Source organism: Haliotis cracherodii, unplaced genomic scaffold (genome assembly GCF_022045235.1).
Source record: "Haliotis cracherodii isolate W230 unplaced genomic scaffold, xgHalCrac1.p SCAF_12, whole genome shotgun sequence".
NCBI classification, from domain to species: domain Eukaryota; kingdom Metazoa; phylum Mollusca; class Gastropoda; order Lepetellida; family Haliotidae; genus Haliotis; species Haliotis cracherodii.
The window spans coordinates 17,484,742-17,511,981 of NW_027266267.1; the positions used below are offsets into that span (position 1 = coordinate 17,484,742).

Consider the following 27,240-nt stretch of genomic DNA (forward strand, 5'->3'; position numbering starts at 1 on the left):
AACTGCAATGTTTCCATTATGTTAATGTGATGATCAAAGCGTTTTGTTAAATAATTTGGAAATATATTTATTTGCTATGTGACATATTCAATGAAAAAGGCGGTACATAAATAGACATGAGCATAACCAAGATAATTTGACTGAGCTCCTTTAACTTTCTCGCCATGGTGAACGTTTGGTTTCTGTAACTGTACTTTTATCGAGCAAACATAAAACAATGTAATGAAAACGTGAAGTCAGTAATAGCGATGTTTTGTTGTTGGATTGTTGTTTAACGCCGCACTCAGCAATATTCAAGTTATATACCGACGGTCTGTAAATAATCTAGACTGGACTAGACAATCCAGTGATGAAATCATGAGCACCGATCTAACCAACTCAGCGAGCATGACCACCCGATCCCGTTAGACGCTTCTTATGACAAACGTAGTCGCCTTTTACAGCAGGCACGGGTTGCTGAAGACTTAATCTACCCCGGATATTCACGGGTCTAACTATGTTTTGACTCAAAGGAAATGAATGTCATATGTTGCACGTGTTCCTTGGTCTGTTACTGCATCTGATATCATGAATTCTTCCTTCTTCGTTACTTATTGTCATGGTCAGTACCTGAAAAGTATAGAACTACATGTAAGTAAACACAGATTATATGACAGGTTTTATATCACTCACAATAACATGACATGCTAAACGTGTCACATTAGGATTGAAAAGAAGACATATGCTTCGGTTTAATGCTTCTGTACATGCCCACAGTTTGCCCATGGCAATGACATACGATTCCAACCAGCAAGAGTGTTTCATGTTTTGGTTACCTTGAAAATGTGCTCCAGTGTTCTGGTATGGAGATGGTTTGATGGACTCATAGGTCACAGGGGGAGTCTCTGTGATGCCTTCATAGGTGCTTGCAACAGCTGCAGCATCCGCTGAAGATATAATTCATTACGTATTACAACAACAAATCCGAATCACAACTCCCTTCTTCTAACTAGCACTTCAATATTACCTACACTGGAATGCTTAAACTTAAACAGTATTGGGGAAAAATGCAAAATCTATATCAACCTTTTGTATTCTCATAAATCTTCAACTGTGAATACGGTTGTTTTTCTGATTCCTCCAAATTTGAATACTGGACTGGTCCATTTATTTGATCTGAAACAAAACAATGTGAAAATATTGTATTGATTTTAGTGCAAAACAGTTCCATATATAATGGTAATTTCAACAAAAGGGAAACACCCAGTACCTTGTACATACCTAATGATGAATACCCTCTGTTGTCCATTTCTACAGTTTCAGGATTCCTGCTGCTGCAAAAATAATTAGGTTGATTTCTAAAAATACAAAATGTAATGGAGTGATTAACTTCAGTATGTGATATACGTTTTTAGTTGTCGTGATATAACTCTTTAGCTAATTTACTATTTTCACATATTCCGTACGTTGTTATATTTAACTTTGACATTTATGATACCTTTTTCGTAATGCAGTTTCTGGAAAAGAAAAATAGCCACATGGTACATAATGTTAAACACACATCACACATGGCATAACAAACTCGTCATTCATAAAGGAAACCTACAGCGGCAAAGATCAAGTAAACTGTAAACGACTTCATATTAACATATAAATAGCAACCTTTAATCAAACATTTGTTGGGACAAATGTGTCCTTTCTGTCAACATTAAAGTCGAATATATGCAAATTAGGAAATCCTTGACCTTACAATCATTCTATCAAACGCATTCATCAATATCATGGATAGTCACTATGCAATTATTCCTCTTGACAATCATTTTACAATGGAATGTTAACTGTATACCTGTCAGAATATGTCCGAGCCTAGGCCTGTAGCCCTTTCTGTATAGTACCATCAGAACAATTCCCCCAATGAGCAAGGTAAGAAGGAGGGTTCCTACGGTGGATCCTGCTATTACCCCTGTATACGAACATGGAGTTTCGAGTTTTTGCTGATTTGGTGGATCTACAATGTAAAACAAAATCATATCAGACGAAGTGCTAATCCGCGTATGTCATTCTAGACGGGTGAAAGGGTATTCGTTTCCAGTTTCCTACTTTTCAAACAAACAAATTGTATTTTTGATACTGACATTGCTAAAAAATATGTATTTCACAACTTATTGCCTCGAACCCACATACACATGTTCACGTTGAATGAATAGAATCTTTGAAAACTTCATTAGATATAATGAATATTACTGAAATTACTTCAAAATAAGAAATAATTTCAGTATCAAAAGGACGAGTTATATTTATCCACATAAGCAGGGAAAAAGTAAAACTTCCAAATACAACATAAGCTTGTTCATTAAATTATTTATGGTGATGAGTTGTTAATTACATTTAACTGATAATCAGATTAAACCATTTGTGATTCTACTTGAGTGACACCTACCTCCTGCAGTCCTAGTTTCTACTAATACATATCTACTAGAATCCACATAGTCATTTTTAGCATGTAGTCGGAATATGTAAATATCTCCCGGTGTAAGCCCAGTCACTTCCACCACCATCATCTTGCCGGTGTCTGCATAGGTCTTGTAGACAGTCCAAATTCTTGTGCCAAACTGATGATGCTCAAGCAGAAACGTCTGAGGTTGCCCACCATTGAAACTGGGCAGCCAGGATAACCATACCGACGATGTTGTTGCATTATCCAAATCTCTAAACTGTGTAGGTATCTGTGGTGGCCCTTACAACAAATTAATATAAAAAGGAATGCTATCTTAGCTTTCTCAAAGAATGTGGTAATGTTAAGCTCTTTAGTTGTACAGCGTAGAAGTAATGTCTAAACAACAGCCAGCGAGAGGTATTGGAACATATGAACAAGTGCATCCTGAAATATTTAAAGATACATCAGAATATCGCGGCTCACCTTCAGTCACTATGCTGACTGTGTATGTCACTGAACCGCCTTCACCATTGTTGGCTGTCAGAATGTAGTCCCCGAAGTCCTGCTGTTGGAGGTTAGTAAGGTGTAGTCTGGCAGTGACTGAGATGTCGGAGACAGGGCTGGAGGAACCAGTGAGGTCCTGGCTGGTGCTGGTGGTTCTACTCCAGGTGAATGTAGGAAGGGGGTAGGCCAATACTGACACAGACAGGTTCACGTTACCGGGCAGTCTAGCGGCGTATTTGAGTTGCTGGGCAACTGGCCCATCTAGTCGAGGGGGACCTGGTTAAATGTAGACAACATATGTCATGGCTCTGGAACAAATAATATCCGTTTAGGGTAGAGTATGATGAAAACCAAATTCTCCTCCAGGAGCCTTTCGTTGATATTTCAACTTTGCAGTATCAACATTAGAGACATGATAACACAAGTATACATGCATACCGTAGGCCGGCCATTTATTCAACAGCGTTATTAACACAGAAAAAGTTACGACATAAACCATCAATGGAAATCATCACAACACTACAATCCGTATAGAATATACAAATAGATTACATTTGACCAACAACTCCACCCTCTGTCTGACAGGTACCCCGATGTTGTTAGTGGCAGTACAGGAGTAGTTCCCTCTTTGTCTACAGTCTGCTGACTCAAGTCTATATTCTGCTGTCAGGGAAATATCTGCCCTTGTCAACTCCTCAGTTCCATTCAGTAACCTGATGACAGACCTTGGATTACTATCAATCTGGCATCGTAACGTCACCGGATCAGACTCATTAACTGCCAATGTGCTGCTGAGTGAGTTGGCGGTGAGCACGACTACACTCGCTGGGTCTGAAAATAAATATGACTTGTTGCATCATTAGCATGAAAGGTATAGGCTGTACATTGAATACACTTCCTACGGGGTTGGCTGTAAAAGTAACAATTATTCTTTTATCACATACAGCGCATGCATTAACACATTAACGTTTAAAGATGAAAAAACATAAGTATGGTATACTCATCTTAAAAGTGAACACTGAAACAGTACACCATAGTATACTTACACTGAAGGTCAACACTGACTGTAACACTGTCACCAGTGTAGACTATATACGTACACTGATCATCAACACTGACTGTAACACTGTCACCAGTGTAGACTCTATACTTACACTGAACATCAACACTGACTGTGACACTGTCACCAATGTAGACTATATACTTACACTGAACATCAACACTGACTGTGACACTGTCACTTCTCCCGTGTGTATTAGAAGGCTGACATCTGTAGGAGCCTGTCTTAGATCTGTCAGCTTGTCCTAGACTCAGAGTGGCTCCACTGCTGAAGACTGTTCCATTGTGTAACCACCTGTAGCTACATCCTGGTCTACAGAGGGCGGAGCACGTGATTGGTTGAAGAGCCTGGTGTTCTGTCACAGTGTAGGAGGGGGTGGAGGGGGTCAGGGAGATCTGGTAGGGCCCGTCTGCAATACATGGCACTGTGACACTGATACCGTGATACAAGATACAGATATACGAGAACACACACGTGGTAAACAATGATGAGTTCATGATATTCAGAAAATCACTTTGAAACCTATATGACAACAGAGCGTGTATTTAATAGCAGCATGCACATGAATGAGCTATTGTTTAAACGTTCCACTGTTTGGTGTGGCCATCAAAATATAATTGTTCAACATGATATATAGATAGTTAATTCATTATTTGTTCATGGTTATTACATTTTGTGAATGTTCAAGGCGACAGGGTGTGAGAAAAAAAATTAATATCGGGAAACTTGACTGTAGTCTGTTGATGTCTATATTTACAAATAAGCCAATTCTCCTTTGAAACACAGGTGATGCTGGCAAATGGTCAAGCTCCCTTTTAGACCGTCAGTCTATATATCCAAACTCGTTTCAGAGTATGCTAGGGTGTTTCGAGAAACGAACAACGCATCAGCAAATCGATGTTGTCATGTTGCCTATGCGATTGTACACGAGTCAGCAGGCAGTTTATAAGCTATGAGGAGAGGTGAAATGGGTTTAACATCCCGTTAAAGGCTATTGCACTTTTAGAGCCACGTGCACGTGCATGTGTGTGGCTGATTGTACAAGTCCGGACTAATGCCAAGTTTAACATGAATACCTCACTCTGAAACATCTGAGTCGACCAGTCGATGTTTTAGGCCCCTTAATGCCGAGCGTCAGGCAAATTCAAAGCAAGTACTATCTTTAAACGTATTTTGGTACGACGAGGCCGGGAATCGAACCATAGACCTTCCACTCTCCGCAGGATGTTCTATCAACGAGACCAAGGAAGCAGTCTTTTAAGTAATTAAATTGATTGTAATAAGTGTATGGCACTACCAATAATGGTGCACTAAGACAGGGGATTGCATCGGTTCACATTTTTAGTTGCTGTCCATTTTGTCCATTGGGCCTACTCTTATTTGTAAAATGAAGTTCAAGGTCGTAAGTATGATGCATTTTGTGATGATGGTTCGACATAACGTTTTGTTTATTAGTGATGCTCTGGAACTTTGTGCTGCCACAGTTTTTGTAATAGTGGAATAAGAATGTCCATGTACCTCTCCATTCCAAGCGTATTTATTCCCAAAAGACCCTGCAAAAGATCATAGGCGACTGCAAAACCCCATGGACAAATTCAAATATTTATGTCAATAATACAGCCAACTTTCAGACGAAGCATTTTATGCCTTGCTTCGTGAATTTTAATAGTTTCTTTCTTGAATAGGCTATCCGTCTGGTAGCAGAGTAAACATTGTGTACAGTTGCAATGGGTTACGGACGCCTCTGTTCCAACGATCAGCTGATGACCACAAATAGTCCCGTTCGGATATGATGTTATTACACGGTATGCAATACAACTATTTGTTTATTAAATTGTGATATCTCCAACGTGTACATAATAAATTCATATTACATTATATTATTATATGTTTTAAACATTTTGTTTTAGTAAAACACGTTTTTGACAGACTAACCTAAGTTTAGACACTTCTGCATTCAGGGGAAACATCTAGCCTGTGAAGGTTCGGGGAGTCCATGTTGACCACAAGAGTGAGTGAGTGAGTTAAGATTTAACGTCACATCGGCAGTATTTCAGCCATATCGTGACAAGAAGTACGTTAATAATACATATATTTAGACTAAATAAAAAGCTGTCCTCGATGGACAGTACAATAACTAGAACATCACAGATCCGATTTAAATCTAGTTAAGAATATATAAAAGCCATAAGTATCAGTGAACAACACAATATAAAAATGGGCTAGAGATCGTCAGTAACTTAAGGGAGATCACCGTACTAGGGACCATGAAAATCGCAAGAGTCTACCGGGAGTCTAATATCAGTAGATAATAAGAGATAAAAGTATAAGTAGACACAGACAGTTCTGCAGTGCTGCCGACTCATCCATATGAAGGACCAGCTGATGACCAAAAATAGTCCCATAATGATTTTGCAACAGTGGGTGACGTACAAATTAATTTAGTAGACCCCTTAACTACAGCTGGAATGGGAACAGCCATATACTATATACCAAGCTAAATGTCAATGACACTTTCTTTCAGTTTCGTTGAACAAAGTAGTTCTTGTTGCTATTTGTGTTTTATTATTGTATGTTTGATAGCTGTTCATTTTGGCCAACGATGATTGAGCTTTGCATGAATCGGTAATGTGTTTACATTACTCACACTGAGGCTCCATGTTGTACCCCTGGCTCCACTCTGAATCCAGTCCCTGACTTTCTCTGGCTCTACATCTGTAGCTGTGACTGTCCCGGGAACTCAATGTGAAGGTGTAGGGGGAACCAGGGGAGGTATATGTGATGTCAGTGTTGTCACGCTGCCAGGTGTAAGTCAAGGTCAGCCCATGGTCAGCTGGGACAGTGGTAGAGGTGGAGCTGCAGGTCAAGGTCACTTGCTGGTTGTAGACAGGAGTTGTTGACACTGGACGGCCAGGAGTGGTGGGCTTGCCTTTCAAAAGACTTCATATATAAGAGTTCTCTCTCTCTCTCTCTCTCTCTCTCTCTCTCTCTCTCTCTCTCTCTGTATGTATATATATATATATATACATATATATATATATAGAGAGAGAGAGATAGTTCTAGAGTGAGTGAATCAAAAAGTGGGTGATTGCGTGAGTGAGTGTATGAGTTTGGTTAATGTTATTTTAGCAAAATTCCACTCATAACACGGAGGGGTTAATACAAATGGCTTTCTCATATTTTACATGGTTAGAGAGTCGAATCCGGGTCTTCCAAGCGCCATGTTATTTTGTTGACATCAACACCATCTTTAAGTCATATAATCATCTTCATACTGACAAAATGTAATACATCTTAAAAGATAAGCATTTGTGAGAAGGTTACGTTTTCTACATTTAAAACCATGTTGAGATCTAACAGTACAAACGTAATATCAACAACCATGTTAGGATCTAACAGTACAAACGTGGTATCAACAACCATGTTAGGATCTAACAGTACAAACGTGATATCAACATTAATCACACACACAGAGGCTACGTGATTGTTTGGTTAAATATACCTTACAGAAATTACTCTCTTTTTTAAACGCGAATTGCCAAAAACCAAAATGCATCCCTCTTAGTCCAAAGACCTCTATCCACGCATGATTAATACAACTTTAAGTTATAGATGGCACAGTCGTCTGTAGCGGAGCAGTTCGTGTCCCGAAGTGATGACCATGGTGCAACTGAAAACACATGTGTTCTTTTGTTCCAGAAGAAAATACATTTATACACATTATTTGATTTTATTTAAAACGTGCACTGCATTTGTAGTGACGGGTTGAAAATGTATATTTTATGAGCGCAATGCACAGTAAGCGTTGCGTCATTTAGGCGTGCGAGACAAAATGACCGTGGGTCATCAAATATTCACACTGATTACGATTTTTTGCTCTCACTCACATGTCCTTGTGGATTAAACAAAATGGTACATCCCCCCACTTTAATAGTGTTAACTCACCAATATTAGTTTCTTTCATCAATAGGCAAGCTTCTGTTCGAGATCAGGTTGTCTTTTTGCTTTGACTACATGTAATCATTTTACTGGTGGAAGATGCGCTAACACGAAATTAAGCTTTGCTGTTACATTTGTCTTCAATTCCAGCACTACAAAGTTGCAAATATCCTTCTGGCATCAGTACCACTTATACCAGTGTTGCCTTGCAGGCGACATTAACCTTACATTACAACCGTGTGTTACCTGGGAAATCTATTAGAATTAGAAGAGAGGAAGAACACAGGTATGATGGGGTACAAAAACAAAGTCGATACTCGCGTGATCAGGAGATGCCTGACGGAAGTCACGTGATGAAAGGTTGTTTAAGTTTTCAAACTGCTCTGATTGATGTATGTTTAATGAAAAGAGGATTGTTTGTGCGCCAGTGTTTCGCGTAAACGAGTTTCCGCTTTGTTGTTATGTGATGTAGTAAAATCCAGCAATTGGATGAAACTATGTAGATAATGTAGTTTGACGTAGATTGACGGAATGTAACATACAGAGACACACATAGACAGACAAACACGCACGCACGCACGCACATACTTATTCGGTTTCCCTGACTGCTATCTGACTGTCATTTAAATTTCAGATATTGTTGCCCACTAATGGAAGCGATCATGCGTTACCGATATTGTTTAGTGCGTTTACATACCTCTTTACAAAGATAGAATTCCAAAAAGAAAGATACTTAATGTTTAAAGAAAATTATGGTTTTGATAATCGATTAGATTGATAGATAATAAATATCAAAGTGCTAGCTTGGCTAATTTGCCAAATTAGGACTACAAGGTGTGTATTCAAATACACAGACGATTATGTTTACTTTACATTGTTAGACTGGTATCTGAATATGTATTTTGGATATTTAGAGGGCTAAACTATGGTTACCGTCAAAACAGCTACTGATTAAATTGCCGCTCACCCAGAACAACAAGTTTCTGTCCACAGTTCTGTATGACAGCAAGAGCCCCTCCAGCCCCACATGTGTATGTCCCTGCGTCAGATGTCTGGATGTTGCTGAGGGTGAAGGTGACATTCCTGGCTGCTATATTCCCCTGGTACACCAGTCTATCTCTGTAGTTGGGCAAGATAACAACTGTCCCAGTACTTGCCACTATGAACACAGCAGCACCAGCAGGACTGACAGCGTAGAAACCAGTACCTGACCCCAGACCTCCCTGTGGAATCTCCCAGCTGAACCTGGCTGTGTCAGATACTGCAGACAACATTGGACTGGCACTGGGTGCACCTGACACAACACCTGTAGGAAGAAGATATTTGGATATTTAGAAGTATCACCGTACTAAACAGTCACGTTTTGTTTGACTTGTTCTGATGATTTAACAAGGAGGTGTTCCATTTATCTCTAGTATGTAAGCTAATTACTGTTAATTCACCATTCAACACAAAACAGAAAAAAATATAGTTAATTAAAGTTACAGTTATCACACTTATACGAATTACATACCTGCAATCGCATATATTATAGAAACAACAGCTATCTTCACCATGCTTGTTGTCTGGCACCTCGGTGAACCTGGAATGAACGTTCATCGTCTATCATGCATTTCATACGGTTTCGAGTGTCCATGAGCTACGTGCATGCCGCCTCCGTGGCCTAGTCGCTCGAAATATGTTCAAAGATGGTCCTTGTGTGAACCCTGCATGGCGTTCGGCATTGAACGAATAAAATCGGCTTGGAGTCAGTATACTGGGTCTGAGTTGGGTATCCATGTTACACTGTGGCATGATAGCTCAGCTGGCTAGCACTATGATATATATTAATCCGGACCAGTTACACACACGTACCCACACATACGTTCATACACACAGTACACAAACCTACACAATACACACACGTACCCATACATACGTTCACATGCACGTATACAAACCTACACACATACTCACTCGCCGCTGTCAACCTGACTAAAAAAAATTAAATTAAATAATATGTCTATCAGTTTTGTAACACAGGTTGGTAGGATCAAAATACCATCGATTTTCCGGCGCCAACTTGGATTCTCTAGCCTTGACAAAAAGGCAACAGGTAAAAATGTACATCTGAATCCAAAGTACACCTTTTGTCCTGCGTTCACATTATATACAGACAAATTTGCATACTTGTGTAAGCAGACCGCCTCAGTGGTCTTGTGGATAAAGCGTCTGTCCGGACAAGAAATAGACACACTAACACACATATTAAGATATTTACACACGTGTTTGCACGTCGCTATCAGTGCAGTAATCTTGTAACCTTGACCACGATGTTGAAACTAATTTTACCAGACCTCAATTCACTTGTTTAAACAGATACATGTGACTATCGTGCGAGGGCCTAAGGCCCGAAACTCTGCAAGCTGTAAGACCACAAACCCATGGCACTCGAATTGTATCAGTATGTGTTCACGTACTAGATATTACCTGTCAAGATATGTGTCTTTATGAGCCCTTCACGTACAAATAACTCATACATTGACGACACATATAGTGCTGGAACGTGGCCAGCAACTCGCAGAGGGTAGCTGGAGACTGCATTCGGCAGCTAGATTCCTGAGAGTGACAAGGTCTTCGGTCTTGCTCAAAACTCAAAATACATGTAGCATGTGACTTTGTTCGAAACATGCCTCTGTTCCTCCAACAATAAATGGGTACCCGGTAGGCTGAGATGTTCATTTGACTGTTAACCTTCTAGCGCCATAGAGGCAGTTTGGGTTGTATACTTCCCATGGGGCTGAGAATGAAAATCGATTTCACACTGATCTATTGAGGGAAAATAATCTGGCGCTTTGAGTGTGCTTTAAGGTGTGAATTGGGAGTAGTTTAGATATGCACATTATTCTGTGCAGATGTAGGCCGCGTCAAAGAGCGCGAGTATATCGAGATGTTGTGGCTCATTACTATACATTATGTGCGGTAGAAGAAGCGCTCACACGTGGTGATACCAGTAAACATAGACACATAAGATGTCATGTGGTAAGCCTGGAAATATAGCAGAGTACATACCTGCTGGGGTTTCAAGTTGCCAGACACAAATCGTTGCTACAGTCGTCGTGTGTGACCGGGTAGCTCAACACAGAAGTAATATACAAGGTCGTGTTTACATGTATACCAGTCGCTTTAAACTAGTTCAGTAGTGGCTAAATATAGCGGAGTCAATCTACGTAATATGGGTTTCAGATTTAGTGTTACATACATATACAGAGGCTTTGTTAAAAGCTGAACTGGTGATAGCAAATTAGATCCGTCAAAATGTACCCTTCCAAAAGGAGGGGAAGGGGGTATTCGAAAATAACAGATTATTGCAGAAATACAAATATGTATCGCATGATGGTAATGAACGGATAATACACATAAAGGAATAAGGACGCTGGAGTTTGCGCTGATTTGATCAATAATGGGTCATGGGTCATGGGTCATGCTCCTCCCATTATCTGAGCCAGTTCGGCAAATGTACAGGTTTTCCTCTGACGTCGGCGGACACCTGATATGTCCCAGACGTGCTCTATGGGTGAAAGGTCTCATGGCTGATCGTTGCATTCTAGTGATATTTTAGCTGTTGGAGGTGTTTGGGAAGTCAAAACGTTGATCAGCAACGCGCGCAAACGACACAACTATTGACGCCAGTATGCTGTCTCAGTAGTGCTGCCAAGTGACCCTTTCATGGACAATACGCAGGCAAAGTCTGTGTGAAATGGCCTCTAAACTTGCAATATGATGCTCGGTAATTCATCGTGGCGATCACTGCATTGTGCATTCTGTGGATCGTACATGTATCTACTGTTGTTGACGGGAGACAAGGGTGAATATCAAGGCTCTCCTTGTCATGGGTAAACTCTAATATAGAAGGGTTTGTAATAAAGAAGACTTAGTTCCCTCTTCCCAACAGCTGAACCGCCCCTGGTTGTTAGATATAAATTGTAAAACAAACATATTAACAGATTCCGCCGACACACTCCTAATATTCTCATATTCTCCTCCTCCTTTCTAAAACACCTCTTCTTGACAACCGAAACTGATCTGGTTTAGTAGCATAAAACTGTACCATTGCGTCCCAAGTAAGTCAGACATTAAAATGAGACATTTATAAGTCGGTTGCACTGACAAACACGCCAGGATAAATAGAGGTTATCACGCATGTTTGTTTGGGGATGTAAATATCCTGCTATAGGACACAAACATTGTGACAACTGATCCTCTTTATGTGATTCGCATCCTCGTCTCTTCCATGGGCAGGATATGTCAAGCTGCTTTTGGAACCAACGGGGTACATAAGCGTTATTGATGCGAGCTGACCTTCACTTTGGACTTTTTCCTATGTACCGATAACTGAGTTGACTACAATAACCAAGTGTTCTCTCCACAACATTTTGGCTCAACACGTTGTACGGCTCCTCGTATAAATCTATTTTCCTGCCTCACAAATCTGGCTTTGCGTTTCTTTTGTTCTTCTTTTGAAGAGTATATTACGTTGCTCTTTAATTTCAATTGAAACAAATTACAAGGAGAAAAAAATGTTATTCACAATGTTATATCAACACATCTGGACATGCGGATCGGTTGGTGTAAAACGGTCCATTCTACATCAGAACAAAATATTATTAACAAGCCACCATCTGGTCACCTTGTTGGTTGATGACATTTCATGCTGTGGATCAGTCGCGTTGTGGCGTCTGACGAGGGATTGTGGTACCATCCCAAAATGTTATCCTCTCCAAAGGTGTATATAGATCTCTCTCTAAATATATTTGTAATCTCATAGGAAAAGGCAGTGGAAACATGGTGGCTTTATGATGTCCAGAGCGACTAATCAGTCCCCGCAGTTCTGTCATAGAGATGGCAATAATCAGCCACCATACTTTACACTTGAGTAGGAAGCCCATTGAATGCCATGGCAACTCTCACCGTTCACATCCCTGTGTGTTATCAGATCGCCCCTTTGCTGAACTGAATGCTCTACACATTGACATGTCTGTGGATATGGCAATGCTAATATAGAACGCGAATAATCGGGGTTCTGTGTCACCGACCTTTGCTTACAATATACACATACAGCGGAAACTCTCTTGTTCAGACCAGCTACATGAGCAACAAAGGTTCACTATCACGGTCGACATGTTGTTAAATTGTAAATGATTGAATAGATAAGGGGCCCAATATTAGTTACTATATTCTGTCTCCTCTGATCGCCACCCGTTCACACTATGTATACATTAACCGATGGTTTGAAACTATTTAGAACCTTTACTACATGAACTTAGCAGTTCAAAGACGAACATGATGTAAGCGATAAAACATGAGATCACTAAAGGTTGTCGGTGGCTTTGACATTATTTAATGCGTTCTCTCGAAAAATACCTTTTTCTTATAAGGGTCGGGGTTATATGTCATTCCTGAAAACCCTAATACCCACAGGAATGGGATGATCACACTGTCATTTTGACTCCTTTTGTCTTTGTGCGGTACTTTACACTTTTATTTGGGGTTGTAAACGAATTTTTAGCATGGTGTTTCTAAATTAATTCATATATTAAAGGATGTCCGCTGGAGTGGGATTTGTGTACCTACAGCCATGCAGAAAGAAAAATGACATAGTTTAAGTCAATCTATCATCACAATGAAGCTATGGCGCAAACAATAATGCACTAAACCCAAATAAACTGTTTTACATGAAACAAAACGTGAATTTATACCCTCCACGGGTGCTACCGATGTGGCAAGATGTGCTTACATGTACCTGGTACGAACACCTGGTATTATCCCTATTTCAATGTGATTCATACTGACACAATTTTACGTTCATACGTTTTTCACGTAAACACTGACGGACTACTTCCACATTCTTTGCGAAATCCCTGGGAATACATACAGAATTTGGGTGGTCGGGTAGCCTAGTCGTTAAAGCATTCGTTGGTCACGCCGAACACCCGGGTTCCATTCCCGACATGGGTACAATTTGTGAAGCCCATTTCTGGTGTCCCCCGCCATGATATTGCTGGAATATTGCTAAAAGCGGCGTAAAATCAAACTCACTAGCTCGCTGTACAAGAAGGTAAAAACACTGATGATATCCGTCAGTCAGTTGCCTGCTGGCCATAACACTATAATTTTAATTTCTACTCCATTCAAATTTGTAACAATTAAATGACATGATGTGTGTCACTCACTCACATACAGAAGCCTTCTTTCTGAAGAATTAGACACTTTAATCTTGAACTCAGCGTTCCAGTAACATTAAGACACGTCAGAGAGTTTGACTTCATGATTGTTCACGAATATCCTCGCTACGACCCATTCGAATGAACAAAACGAAGATATGCATTCCAAACTATCAAAGTATCGACTCTAGGCTGACACACACACACACGCGCGCGCACACACACAAGCTCAAACGAACGTCTCTAAATAAGGGCAATACTATTGCGACGTTAAACTCCAGTTCACATCACCTCACCTCCTCCATTCAGGTGAATTATTTATCATAACATTGCAGTACTGGCATCTGGTTAAGTGATAACAATACCTGACTTTATACGACTGTATGGCAGAAACTAGAAACTAAAACTGGCTGATCAGGTTTCCTCATGTATGTTCAACAACAAATGCCTCTTTGCACCAAATAATAGAAACAGGTTAAAGTCCCAGAAATCTGACACTGATAACAATATTTTAACTGCAATATTTCCATTAAGTTAATGCAATCGTATTTATTTCCTGTGTGAAATATTCAGTGACAAAGGGGATACATAAATAGACATGAGCATAACCAACATGGTGTGACCAAGCTCCTTTCACCTATTTGACACGGTCAATGTTTGGATTCTGTAACTGTGCATTTATCAAAGAAACATAAAACAATGTAATGAAAACGTGAAGTAAGTAATAACGATGTTTTGTTGTTGGGTCGTTGTTAAACGCTGCAATCATCAATATTCCAGTTATATGACGACGGCCTGTAAATAATCGAGACTGGGCCAGACAATCCAGTGATGATATCATGAGCACTGATCCAACCAACTCAGCGAGCCTGACCACCCGATCCCGTTATCCGCTTCTTAAGACAAGCATAGTTGCCTTTTACGGCAGGCATGGGTTGCTGAAGACCTATTCTAATACGGTTTTCACGGGTCTAACGATGTTTTAACTCAAAGGAAAGGAATCTTATATGCTGCACGTGTTCCGTGGTCTGCTACTGGATCTGATATCATGAAGGCTACTTTCTTCGTTACTTAGGGCCATGGTCAGGACCTGAAAAGTATAGAACTATATGTTAGTAAACATAGAAAATGACAGATTATATATCTACTCACAATAACATGAAATGCTAAACGTATTACATTGGGATGGAAAAGAAGGCATGTGTTACTGTTTAATGATGTTGGATCGTACATGCCCACAGTTGATCCATGGCAATGACAAAAGAGTTTAATCAGCAAGAGTGTTTCATGTGTTGGTTACCTTGAGAATGTGCCCCAGTGTTCTGGTATGGTGATACTCTGATGGACTCATAGGTGGCACGGGGAGTATCTACCGTGCCTTCATAGGTACTTGTATCTGCTGCAGCAGACGCTGAAGATGTAATTCATTACGTATTTCAATAACAAATCCAATTCATAACTCCCTTCTTCTAACTAGTACTTCAACATTACCTTCACTGGAATGCTTAAACTTCAACAGTATTGAGCAAACTGGAAAAGTCGTCATCTACCTTTTGTATTCTCATAAATCTTCAACTGTGAATACTGTTGTTTTTCTGATTCCTCCAAATTTGAATGGACTGGACCATTTATCTGATCTGAAACAAATCAATGCGAAAACAGAGTAATGATTTCAGTGTTAAATGGACGCATACATAATGGTAATTTCAGCAAAAGGGTAACAACCAATACCCAGTACATACCTAATGATGAATACCCTCTGTTATCCATTTCTACAGTTTCAGGATTCCTGGTGCTAGGAAGACAACAAGGTACGTTACTGACAATTCATAATGGAAGGGAGCAATAAACCTCAGTTTTTAAGTAGAATTTATATGCCTCCATATTTTTTTTCTCCATAATTGCACATGTTTACTCATTGTTATGTTTAACGCTTGCATTTATACTACCTTTTTCGTGATGCAGTTTCTGGAAAACAAGAATAACCACATGGAATATATCAGAAAAATACACATCACACATGGCAACATGTATTGTCAATCGTAAATGAAATCCACATTGAAAACGATAAGGTAAACTTTATATAATAACTGCAACCTTTAACAAGACATTTGCTGGTATAATTACGTCCTTTTTTGTCATTATTATACATATACATTCAACAAAAGAAATTCTTACAATCTTTCTTTCAAACATATTCGCATATGTCATTGAACATTATATTGACATTCTCCCTATTGCCTGCAAATAATATTCAATCATTTTACCACGGAATATTAACTGTATACCTTCTGGAATATTTACGAACTTGTATCCCTTTCTGTTCAGAACCATGTGAACACTTCCCACTATGAGCAAGGTAAGAAGAATGCCTCCTACTGTGGATCCTACTATTACCCCTGGATACGAACAAGGAGTTTCAAGTTTCCGCTGGTCTGGTGGATCTACAATGAGAAACAAAATATCATAACAGACTATGCCAATCACTTCAGATGAAAATATATTTGCTTTCATTTTCTTACTTTCCCGAAAAATATTTTGGTAATAGGTCTAAGTGAAAAGTAATCACACATTAGGTTTGATTCTCATCATGCGTACAACATGTGAAGCTAATTTCTTGTGTAGGTCATGCTGATATATATTTCCCGAACCATTCGCTCAAACCAAGGTAAACATGTTTACTTTGAGTTCAAGAAATCTATGTCAACTTAAATAGATATAGAAAATTATACTTTCGAGCATTCATTAATGGTGCATATAGATAAGTACAACTATGCTATGTTGTTATATGCAGACAGAAAACGGGATAACATCCATTTCAAATAATATTTTTTTAGAAACTCAACAGAAGCTAAAATACGAAAATAGCATTTAAGAAATATGTGAATGTTCAAATCCTGTTTAGGTGTCTGTGGTAGGCCTAACAACAAAATACTAGCCAGGCGAGTGTTTTCATAGTTTCATTTGCGAATGTTGAAATGTTCAGTTCATTATTTGTGAAGCTAAATAGACGTAAAATGAGAAAACAACAGTTAGAGATACTCACATAAATTTTAGAACAGATGAATCCTCAAAGCTTGAATGATAATCAGAAATCAACATCTCACCTGCAGACACTATTGTGAGTGTGTATGTCACTGATCTGCCCACACCATTGTCCACTGTAAGACTGTAGTCCCCGAAGTCCTGCTGTTGGAGGTTAGTAAGGTGGAGCCTGGCAGTGACTGAGATGTCTGAGACAGGGCTTGAGGAACCAGTGAGGTCCTGGCTGGTGCTGTTGGTTCTACTCCAGGTGAATGTGGGAAGGGGGTAGGCCAGGACTGACACAGACACGTCAACGTTACCACTAGCGGCGTACTTGAGTTGAGTTGGGACTGTCGCAGCAAGTCGAGGAGAACCTTATGCAAAACATGTCAGTGATTCAAAGCAAGGTAAACACTGGCTTGATTTGGTGGAGAAAGACACCCCATTGCTACACACATGGTTGCTGTCATCTACTTACGGAAAACATATTCTAAATGAACGAATGAAGTACATACATTTAGCATATTTTAAGAAGATATATATAACTATATCAGTTCATAAGGTAGGACTACTGTAACATCTTTAAACATATTATCTCCTTCTCCTTCTACTACTACTTCTACTATAACTACTAATAGAGTGTGGACAGAAGCTCTGATCACATTATCCACTTTTAACTCGCAACTCAACCCTCTAGCTTACTACTACTACCACTGCTTGTACTACTACTACTACTACTACTACTACTACTACTACTACTACTGCTGTTACTGCTGCTGCTGCTTCTACTAAAACTACTACTACTACTACTACTATTTCTAATACTACTGCTACTACTAGCGTGTTAACAGATGCCAAGCCCACATTACCTACATTTGACTCGCAACTCCACCCGTTTGCTGACAGGTGCCCCGATGTTGTTAGTGGCAGTACAGGAGTAGTTCCCTCTTTGTCTACAATCTGCTGACTCCAGTCTGTATTCTGCTGTCTGTGAGTTATCCGCCCTTGTCAACTCCTCAGTTCCATTCAGTAACCTGATGACTGACCTTGGATTACCAGCATTATCCAACTGACATCTCAAGATCACCACATCAGACTCATTAACTGTTACTGAACCATTACGACTGTTGGCGGTCAACATACTTATACTCGCCTGATCTGAAAAAATAACCCAAAATGCTGCATTGCAAGTTGTGTGTATAGAAGATTTTGAAATGTTAGGCGAATATGATTAGGAACAAAGATTGCTGTAAGTATGCATTTCTATTATTTCTATTTTATTTCATCATTCTGGTCTTTTCCAAAGTTTTGTAATTTTGTGTTGTAGTTTCTCTTCGGAGTTGTGTATTGCCCATGTACATGTCTGCTGTTATATGGCGTTCCTCATAATGCACTTTCTGCAAACATTCATATGAACATATGCCTTTTGATGTGCGGCCATCCAGCTTCAACCAATAAGATCACAGAAACGTATCACAGAAGGTGTCTGTTCCTACTTGACAAAACTCACATGTAACATCCACGGAGACACTTGAGCTGTCACCAGTCCCGTGTGTATTGGACGCCTGGCACTTGTAGGAACCTGTCTGTGACCTGTCAGCCATCGGGAGAGTCAGTGTAGCTCCATCACTGTGTACTGTCCCATCCTTGAACCACTTGTATGTACACGCAGGTCTGCAGGTGGCAGAACACAGGATACTTGGTACTCTCTCTTGACCTTCCCTCCTGGTGTAGGACAGAGTGGAGGGTTGTAGGTTCACAGCAGAGGGGCCATCTGTCAGAACAGTGAAACAGATTAAACCAATGAATGTACACGCAGGTGGGGGAACACAGGATACTTGGTACACTCTCTTGACCTTCCCTCCTGGTGTAGGACAGAGTGGAGGGTTGTAGGTTCACAGCAGAGGGGCCATCTGTCAGAACAGTGAAACAGATTAAACCAATGTATGTACACGCAGGTGGGGGAACACAGGATACTTGGTACACTCTCTTGACCTTCCCTCCTGGTGTAGGACAGAGTGGAGGGTTGTAGGTTCACAGCAGAGGGGCCATCTGTCAGAACAGTGAAACAGATTAAACCAATGTATGTACACACAGGTGGGGGAACACAGGATACTTGGTACACTCTCTTGACCTTCCCTCCTGGTGTAGGACAGAGTGGAGGGTTGTAGGTTCACAGCAGAGGGGCCATCTGTCAGAACAGTGAAACAGATTAAACCAATGTATGTACACGCAGGTGGGGGAACACAGGATACTTGGTACACTCTCTTGACCTTCCCTCCTGGTGTAGGACAGAGTGGAGGGTTGTAGGTTCACAGCAGAGGGGCCATCTGTCAGAACAGTGAAACAGATTAAACCAATGTATGTACACACAGGTGGGGGAACACAGGATACTTGGTACACTCTCTTGACCTTCCCTCCTGGTGTAGGACAGAGTGGAGGGTTGTAGGGTCACAGCATTGGGGCCATCTGTCAGAAAAATGAAACAGATTAAACCAATGTATGTACACACAGGTGGGGGAACACAGGATACTTGGTACACTCTCTTGACCTTCCCTCCTGGTGTAGGACAGAGTGGAGGGTTGTAGGGTCACAGCATTGGGGCCATCTGTCAGAAAAATGAAACAGATTAAACCAATGTATGTACACACAGGTGGGGGAACACAGGATACTTGGTACACGCTCCTGACCTTCCCTCCTGGTGTAGGACAGAGTGGAGGGTTGCAGGGTCACAGCATTGGGGCCATCTGTCAGAAAGGAAGAACAGTGAAGCAGATTAAACCAATGTATGTAGACAAGGGTCTGGAAACAAAACAAAGGAAACTTGAACACTCTAAAGATCTTCCCTCCTTTGGGGGGGTCATGAGGCCATCTGTCAAGTTCTAATATACAGACTGACCGGATCTAAAAAGAGAGACTCTTATAATCCACAGGGGTATAAATTGCCACGACGCCAGTCTAAGTAGTTTAGATGATGTGAGAGTCAGTGTAGCTCCATCACTGTGCCATCATTTGTTTTCAGGCGCAGCTGGACAGCGACTTGGGTCTATGAAGTTTATGTTTGGATACCGACGCTGCCGTACAAGCTGATACAGAGATACTTTCCAAAGGGAAAGAAGCATTCCGCTTATATACCAAAGAGGCGATAATATCGGAAACTCCTGCTCGGGTCGTGTCTCACCCAAAGCAGCTTAACCACAGGTTGATTCAAACAAAATTTAAACTGATAAAACATATTAGAATATTGATTAACATAAGGGATATGGCCACTATGAATAATATCTAGCGTTTGTACTTTGTAAGAAAATGTTTTACACACAAGGCCCAAGTGGTTTTAGATTTACAGCCAAAACTGTGACTAAAACCCAAGGGAAGTTAACATTTCCTACGTTTTTAGCCTACAATATTATTAATAACAAGATTTTAGTCGTGAACAGTGTCAGTGGCTACGCATTACCTCTTATACGTGTTGCCTATAAAATACTAAAATAACATTTAATGTACATTTCTGGAACCTTTTCACAATCACACAAGTATATAACTTATAAGTTCTCAGCCATTGAAGCAAGTGGTTGATGTCAAGTTAGCCAGATAACAAACAGCAACCATCCATTCTCCATTTCAGTCCGTCTGTTTATTACAGTACCAGCACAACTACTATGTTGTGCTAGCCGACATTACTTGTCTCATCTCTAGTCTCTGCTAACTTAACAATGGTCAAATTGTTTGCTACACTATTGGGCGTATTTCTACACTTCACTGAGGTTCGGACATATATGACCAAGGTAGACAAGGGTATAACTGGCGACGTACAAAGAAGTGTGCAGGCCTGATAGGCCGGGTAGATACCGGCGGCGGTGTGAGTAGAATTTGATTTATTCTCTAACATAGAATGGCTGTCTGAACATCTAACCCTGTTCTAGAGGTTTCACTTTTTCAAAAGTACAACAATAAAAGTCTTTCGTCGCCAAATGTGAATTCATTCTCTGCAATATTTTGTTCTACATGGCGCATGTGCGTAGTGTAACAAATGGAATCCAAATCAATGAAACACGGACGATATTGTATTGAACCCAATGTCATGGACTGGTTAGATTCTACACTGGCACAAGTAGCTACAACTATACCAGTTCGGTAGAATCTGAGTAGTAGCATTGTGACTGTCACTACATGTATTTGTATTGGATTGTTTTGCAATTTGTGAGTGCTACTGTTTGTTTGTTAGTTTGTTGTTTAACGCCGCATTCAGCAACATTGCAGCTATATGACGGTGGTCTGTAAATAACCCATCCAGTGATTAATATCATGAGTGTGTGCTACTGGGGAAGGGTATGAAGTATATTTGGCAACAACATTACTGAATAGTGGAATATTGAACAGCATTGTATACATACACTGTGGCTCCATGTTGTACAACTGGCTCCACTCTGACTCCAGACCCTGACTTTCTCTGGCTCTACATCTGTAGCTGTGACTGTCCCGGGAACTCACTGTGAAGGTGTAGGGGGAACCAGGGGAGGTAACTGTGATGTCAGTGTTGTCACGCTGCCAGGTGTAGGTCAAGGTCAGGCCATGGTCAGCTGGGACAGTGGTAGAGGTGGAGCTGCAGGTCAAGGTGACTTGTGTCCCAAACACAGGGGCTGATGGTCCATTGGGTGTTGGTTTGATGGGTTGACCTGTATTATAAAAAGCCATTACTTTACCTGAATGTTCATAAAAATAACACTTTGTTATTTGTTTGTTCGGGATATTACTCATTTATATCTGGATTCATGGATTGATACAGACACGTTTTAAAGGAAAATGTGCGATGATAACAACAAGTCAGGCTGCACGTGGATTTCTGAGTGGCAGAATAACTCCCTTCTACCCCTTTTCTAAGCAAAACGCCGCATGCTTTTTCCGAGTCAACGAAAGTCACGTGACGTTGCGCAAGCTAACCTCAGCTCAAACGAACATGCGTTACAAATAAGGTTCGAGCAAGTGATGCTGGCGAACGTCATTATATGTAATGGATGTCTAGTAACGCGTGCGTAATCGAGATTTATTTTGGATATGACCAGGGTTTTGTCGTTTTATTTACATGACTCAAAATACAGGATTAACTAAGTACTGTGTAATCAGATGGAAAATACAGCCTTATAGTTACAATAGATCAATAAATAAGAGACCAAAATCCAATAAAAATATGCACGGAAATGTCAAGCAGCACATTTGTCATACATGTAAACCTTATCCGAATATTCGTACTGCACACACTTGTATATTCTGCGATTTGATCGTTGTAGCCAGTAGATTCTTAAAGACCGTGTTTAGAATTAATGCATAAGCTGAACATTTGCCTTGCAGAAAGTAGTTCAGTAAACTGTCAATTGGTTACAGATAATCAACAGTTTGAACAATGGAGTGACGTCATAGATGTGTTTTAATGTGGGCTCCAAACCACCGTAGCGACTATATACACTAGACAACTTTCCCGAAATCACGTCAGCTCTTTTTTTTTTTAAAATACCAAGTACAAACACACACGAATGTAGCATTCACCCAAAGTGAGTCCACTATAAGCAGGGTCTACCATTTCGGTTTAAAGTGTATTGGATCTTAAGGAAACGAGGTTCTGCTGACATTTATTTGTTATGTACTTTTGTTTATTGCTATGCCTAGGAATTGAACATGGTCCATGGAGAAGGACCCCAACTGCTGAATATGGCCAGAGAAGAATATCATATCACACCCATTAGTCACCCATTATGCACCTACTATAACATTCGAACAGATACCGCCCGTTCATACAAATATTGATTTCGTGATGGATATAATACTGTCGGTTGATATAACTACGATCATTGAATACCTCCGTAACCGATATTTTGAATCAATTTATAGATCCTAATTTCACACTGAACAAGTAAACATAAACAAATGACAACTGTTTCACTATAATTAATCATATGTTGATATTGTCATTGTACATGATGCCTCTAACATTAAAGATACGAGGGTGTGATGAGGTGATGACAATGTTGCATTAGAACACACATGTATTCTTTTGTTTCATAAGGATGTACATTCATACACATTGTTCAGTTACTATAACGTTGCTTGCTCTGAATACACGCGGGTTTTCACAATCAATCAGTAAAATAGATTCGATATTACCACTCATGATATCACAACATACATGTTCCTTAAGAACGTGGCCATACACTAAATGCATAGGTACCCAAGTGACTGCTGGCGTTCGGCTCAGTACTCTCAAGAATGTTGTTTTCTCTATTCATCTCTCCGTTTGCTGTTTACCCTTGTCATCAATATATAAACAGTCTGTAATTAATTCGAGTCAGGATGCACTTCTCTGTCAGAATTGTATCATCTAGGCGAGTTCGACTTTGTCAGGAGCACACATGTCTTGTGGATTTCTCAAGAGCTGTAACAGTTCAGAAAATGTCCTCCCACATGTATAGTGTCGATTCACTCATGACAATCACTTGGTTGCCCACAATGTTGGTTGGATGGGTTGTTGTTAAACGCCGCACTCAGCAATGTTCCAACTTTATGACGGCGGTCTGTAAATAATCGAGTCTGGACAAGTCAATCCAGTGATTGATATCATGAACACCGATCCACGCAATTGGGATCGATGACATGCATCAACCAAGCCAGCGAGCCTGACCACCCGATCCCATTAGTCGCCTTTTACGACAAGCATAGTCACCTTTTACGGCAAGCATGGGTTGCTGAAGATCTATTCTACCCCGGAATCTTCACGGGTCGTTGCCCACAATGAGTGAGCTTGTGTTCGAGATCGGGTGGGTGTTTTTTGTTTTTGTTAAACGACTTGTAACCATTTCTCTGTTTGGGGGTGAACAGTGCGTTTTCAACAAGATTATATTTTGCTGTCACAAGTGATCCGTTTCAAAATATCATTACGCTTGTGAATACCCTCCTGACATTAACATCACATGTGTTTTACCATTGTTGCCTTGCATGCAGCACTCATCTACATTACAATCGTTTGTTACCTGCGACATCTAATATTGTTTGAGTGAGTGTTGTTTTATTCACGGCGGGGGGTACCTGAATGGGCTTCACACATTGCACCCAGGTGGATTACCGAAACCGGACTTCAAGTGGGGGTTTTAACCATAAGGCTTCCCCACTGTGCCTAATGTTATTAGAGACAAGGAATACAGGTATTGTCAGAATACCAACTCTAACATTTTAAAAACAAAGTTGTCTATTTCATAATCATGACACGTTCTGACAAAGGTCAAGTGATGAAAGGTTGCTTTTGTTTTCAAACTATCCTCATGGTTGTATTTTTATTTAAAGGAAAACTAATGTTCCATGAAACACATTTGTGTGCAACCTAGTGTGTATCATAAGTAGGTTCTCATTTGCTGATATGAATTGAACAGTGTAGAGCAAAGCACTAATGGAGGATATACTGATACCCCGGTGTGACAGCAGTCCTTATAACTGAGAGTTCTATACCTAATTCATAAACAGGGACGACTATGTTACTTTATCTCTTCTCTGAATATGTATACGGAATATAAAGAGGACTAAACTATGTGTACGAAACGTCAACTAATCAAAACATTAAGTAGCCACTCACCCAGGACAGCAAGTTTCTGTCCACAGTTCTGTATCACATTAGCAGTCCCTCCAGTCCCACACGTGTATGTCCCTGCATCAGATGTCTGGATGTTGCTGAGGGTGAAGGTGACATTCCAGGCTGCTATGTTCCCCTGGTACACCAGTCTGTCCGTGTAGCTGCCAGTGGGGAGGAATATCCCAGTACCTGTCACTATGAACACAGATGTACCACCAGCGGGACTGACAGTGTAGAAACTACTCCCTGTTCCCAGACCTCCTTGTGGAATCTCCCAGCTGAACCTGGCTATGTCAGACACTGCAGACAACACTGGACTGGCACTGGGAGCACCTGTTACAACGCCTGCAGGAAGAAGACATGTGGATATGTAGCATGTAGCATGAGGTATGACCGTACATTACGTTAAGTAGAATATAATCCATTCATCTCAAGTATGTAGGGTAATATAAGTATATTGTAAGATACACAGTCATTACACATGTGGGTGATATGAAAGAATTACCTGCAATCACATATAATACAGCAGCAGTAGTTATCTTCATCATGCTTGTTGTCTGGTACCTCGGTGAGGCCTGAAATATAGGTTCATCATTTTTCAGTAATTTGGATACTGATTTGATGCATTTGGTATCTATGAGATATGCGTGTGAGAAAAGGATCACGTTACTGTCTTACCAGCTGTCTATTTTTGTCTATGATGATAGTGAGAATGATAATAGTCGTTAATGTGTTAGACGGTATGACAGTAAATACGCATTTCACACTGAACGCTGATGGATGATTTAGATGAATATATGCGTATTAACTTCATAAACTTCAACACGATAGAATAATTTGTGATCATATTGTTAACTGTACTTAAACCAACATTAATTAAAAGTGTGATATACGCTCACATGACTTATGTTTCATTTCAAATACATATATGAAAACACCATGGGAATCTTGACTTCGAACCCACGATCATTGGATCCTGGCATGCCAAAGAAAGGTCGCCACATGACTGAAGGAAAGACAACCATCCTGATGATATGAACATACATACTGGTAAAAGGCATCAGTAAGAGAATAATTTTGAATATCATCAAAACTCTCTGCTTTTCCGACGTCAAATGAAACAAAATGAATTCTGTCGCCTTAAAGAAATAAAGTAACTATTTACAAAATTTCCACTGAGCCGAGATTTATCCTATGCATGCTATAAACATCAACAACTGGAAACTGTAAGTCTGATGTCACTGTCCATCTGTATGTCCTGCGTTCCCATCGCACTCGCGCATATTTCCATACTGGTGTGAACAGAGTAGACGTTTAGTATTATTGACAAAGAGAGACAACTCTGCATAGCCTTTAGACGACACATACAATCCCATTTATGTCAGTGTGTGTACAGTTTCCAGGTTGTAAAGCTATGTGTTTTAATTAACCCTCCACGTACAGATAGCTGACACACAAGTAACATTTATACAGAAACAGAGGCCAGGTCAAAGTACACGAGTCTATGGAGATATTGTGTGTTACTCCCAGATACGTTATGTCATGTATATTTGGCATGGTGATACAAATATACATAAAAAAATAAGGTGTCATGTGATAAGGTTAGAAATATATACTTTGCACATACCTTCTGAGACTCCAATCGGTCAGACACAAATCGTTGCTACAGTCGTCGTGTGTGACAGAGTCGCTCAACACGGAAGTAAAATACAAGGCCATGTTAACTTACATGTATACCAGTCGCTTCAAACTAGTTCAGTAGTGGCGGATAAATATAGCCGGGTCAATCTCTGGCATATCAATGAAGGTTTAGTGTTACATACGATAGTTAGTGGGTGAGTGAGTTAGTTTGGCTTAACCCCGTTCAGAACAGTATTTCAATTATCTCATGACCTGTCAACTTATCCCGAAACTAATATCCAAGGTAGTGTTTACATGCATATTAGTCGCTTAAACTAGTTCAACAGTATCTAAAAACAGAGGTGTCAATCCCTGGCATACGAATGCATGTTTATTGCGAGTGAGTGAGTGAGTGAGTGAGTGAGTGAGTGAGTGACCCGTATCCCCATCTGTCTAGAGAGCGATATAAGGTATATATGTAGGATATGCCGTCTATTGGTTATGCAAACATAGCACCGATTGAGTACAGCTCAATAATTGCGTAAAAATAGACGTTCAGTATACTTCTACTTAATCAAAGTACAATTAGAAACATTTGTGAAAATCTAAACAACTTTGATGCTCAGTTATTCAAACAGTTTACGCCTCGCAATATAACAAGATAACGCATTTGTCACATACAGTTCAAGGATGACTGAGTGCGAAAAAATTATACTTTGTGTATTCAGTTCCCGTCAAGGTTGGATAAACTACAGTTCCGATACGGTCAAAATAACACTTGGAAGCTTGTCTTTGTATGCATCAAGTGACATAACGAAACAGCAAAACACTATCATAATCACCATACACAATAATTGTA

At 40.1% G+C, this 27,240-nt stretch overlaps 2 protein-coding genes across 2 annotated transcripts; both read right to left on the minus strand.

The window, feature by feature from the left end:
- Positions 1 to 387: 387 nt before the first annotated feature.
- On the minus strand, positions 388 to 9,475 carry LOC139458203 (nephrin-like). Its single transcript, XM_071239550.1, has 13 exons — positions 9,433 to 9,475; positions 8,887 to 9,225; positions 6,628 to 6,909; positions 4,129 to 4,389; positions 3,473 to 3,751; positions 2,900 to 3,196; positions 2,420 to 2,716; positions 1,826 to 1,987; positions 1,478 to 1,496; positions 1,261 to 1,313; positions 1,066 to 1,155; positions 816 to 926; positions 388 to 609 (listed from the first exon to the last, which is right to left on the minus strand). Exons 1-13 carry the CDS (start codon positions 9,473 to 9,475, stop codon positions 587 to 589), a joined length of 2,256 nt encoding a protein of 751 aa, XP_071095651.1. The 3' UTR covers positions 388 to 586.
- Positions 9,476 to 15,021: 5,546 nt separating this feature from the next.
- LOC139458211 (neural cell adhesion molecule 1-like) lies at positions 15,022 to 25,765 on the minus strand. The gene is made up of 13 exons (XM_071239557.1): positions 25,700 to 25,765; positions 25,267 to 25,336; positions 24,765 to 25,106; positions 21,541 to 21,822; positions 18,657 to 18,920; positions 18,020 to 18,304; positions 17,230 to 17,520; positions 16,411 to 16,566; positions 16,072 to 16,090; positions 15,865 to 15,917; positions 15,673 to 15,759; positions 15,423 to 15,533; positions 15,022 to 15,212 (listed from the first exon to the last, which is right to left on the minus strand). The coding sequence occupies exons 1-13, from the start codon at positions 25,763 to 25,765 to the stop codon at positions 15,190 to 15,192; spliced, it is 2,049 nt and encodes a 682-aa protein (XP_071095658.1). The 3' UTR covers positions 15,022 to 15,189.
- Positions 25,766 to 27,240: the final 1,475 nt, after the last annotated feature.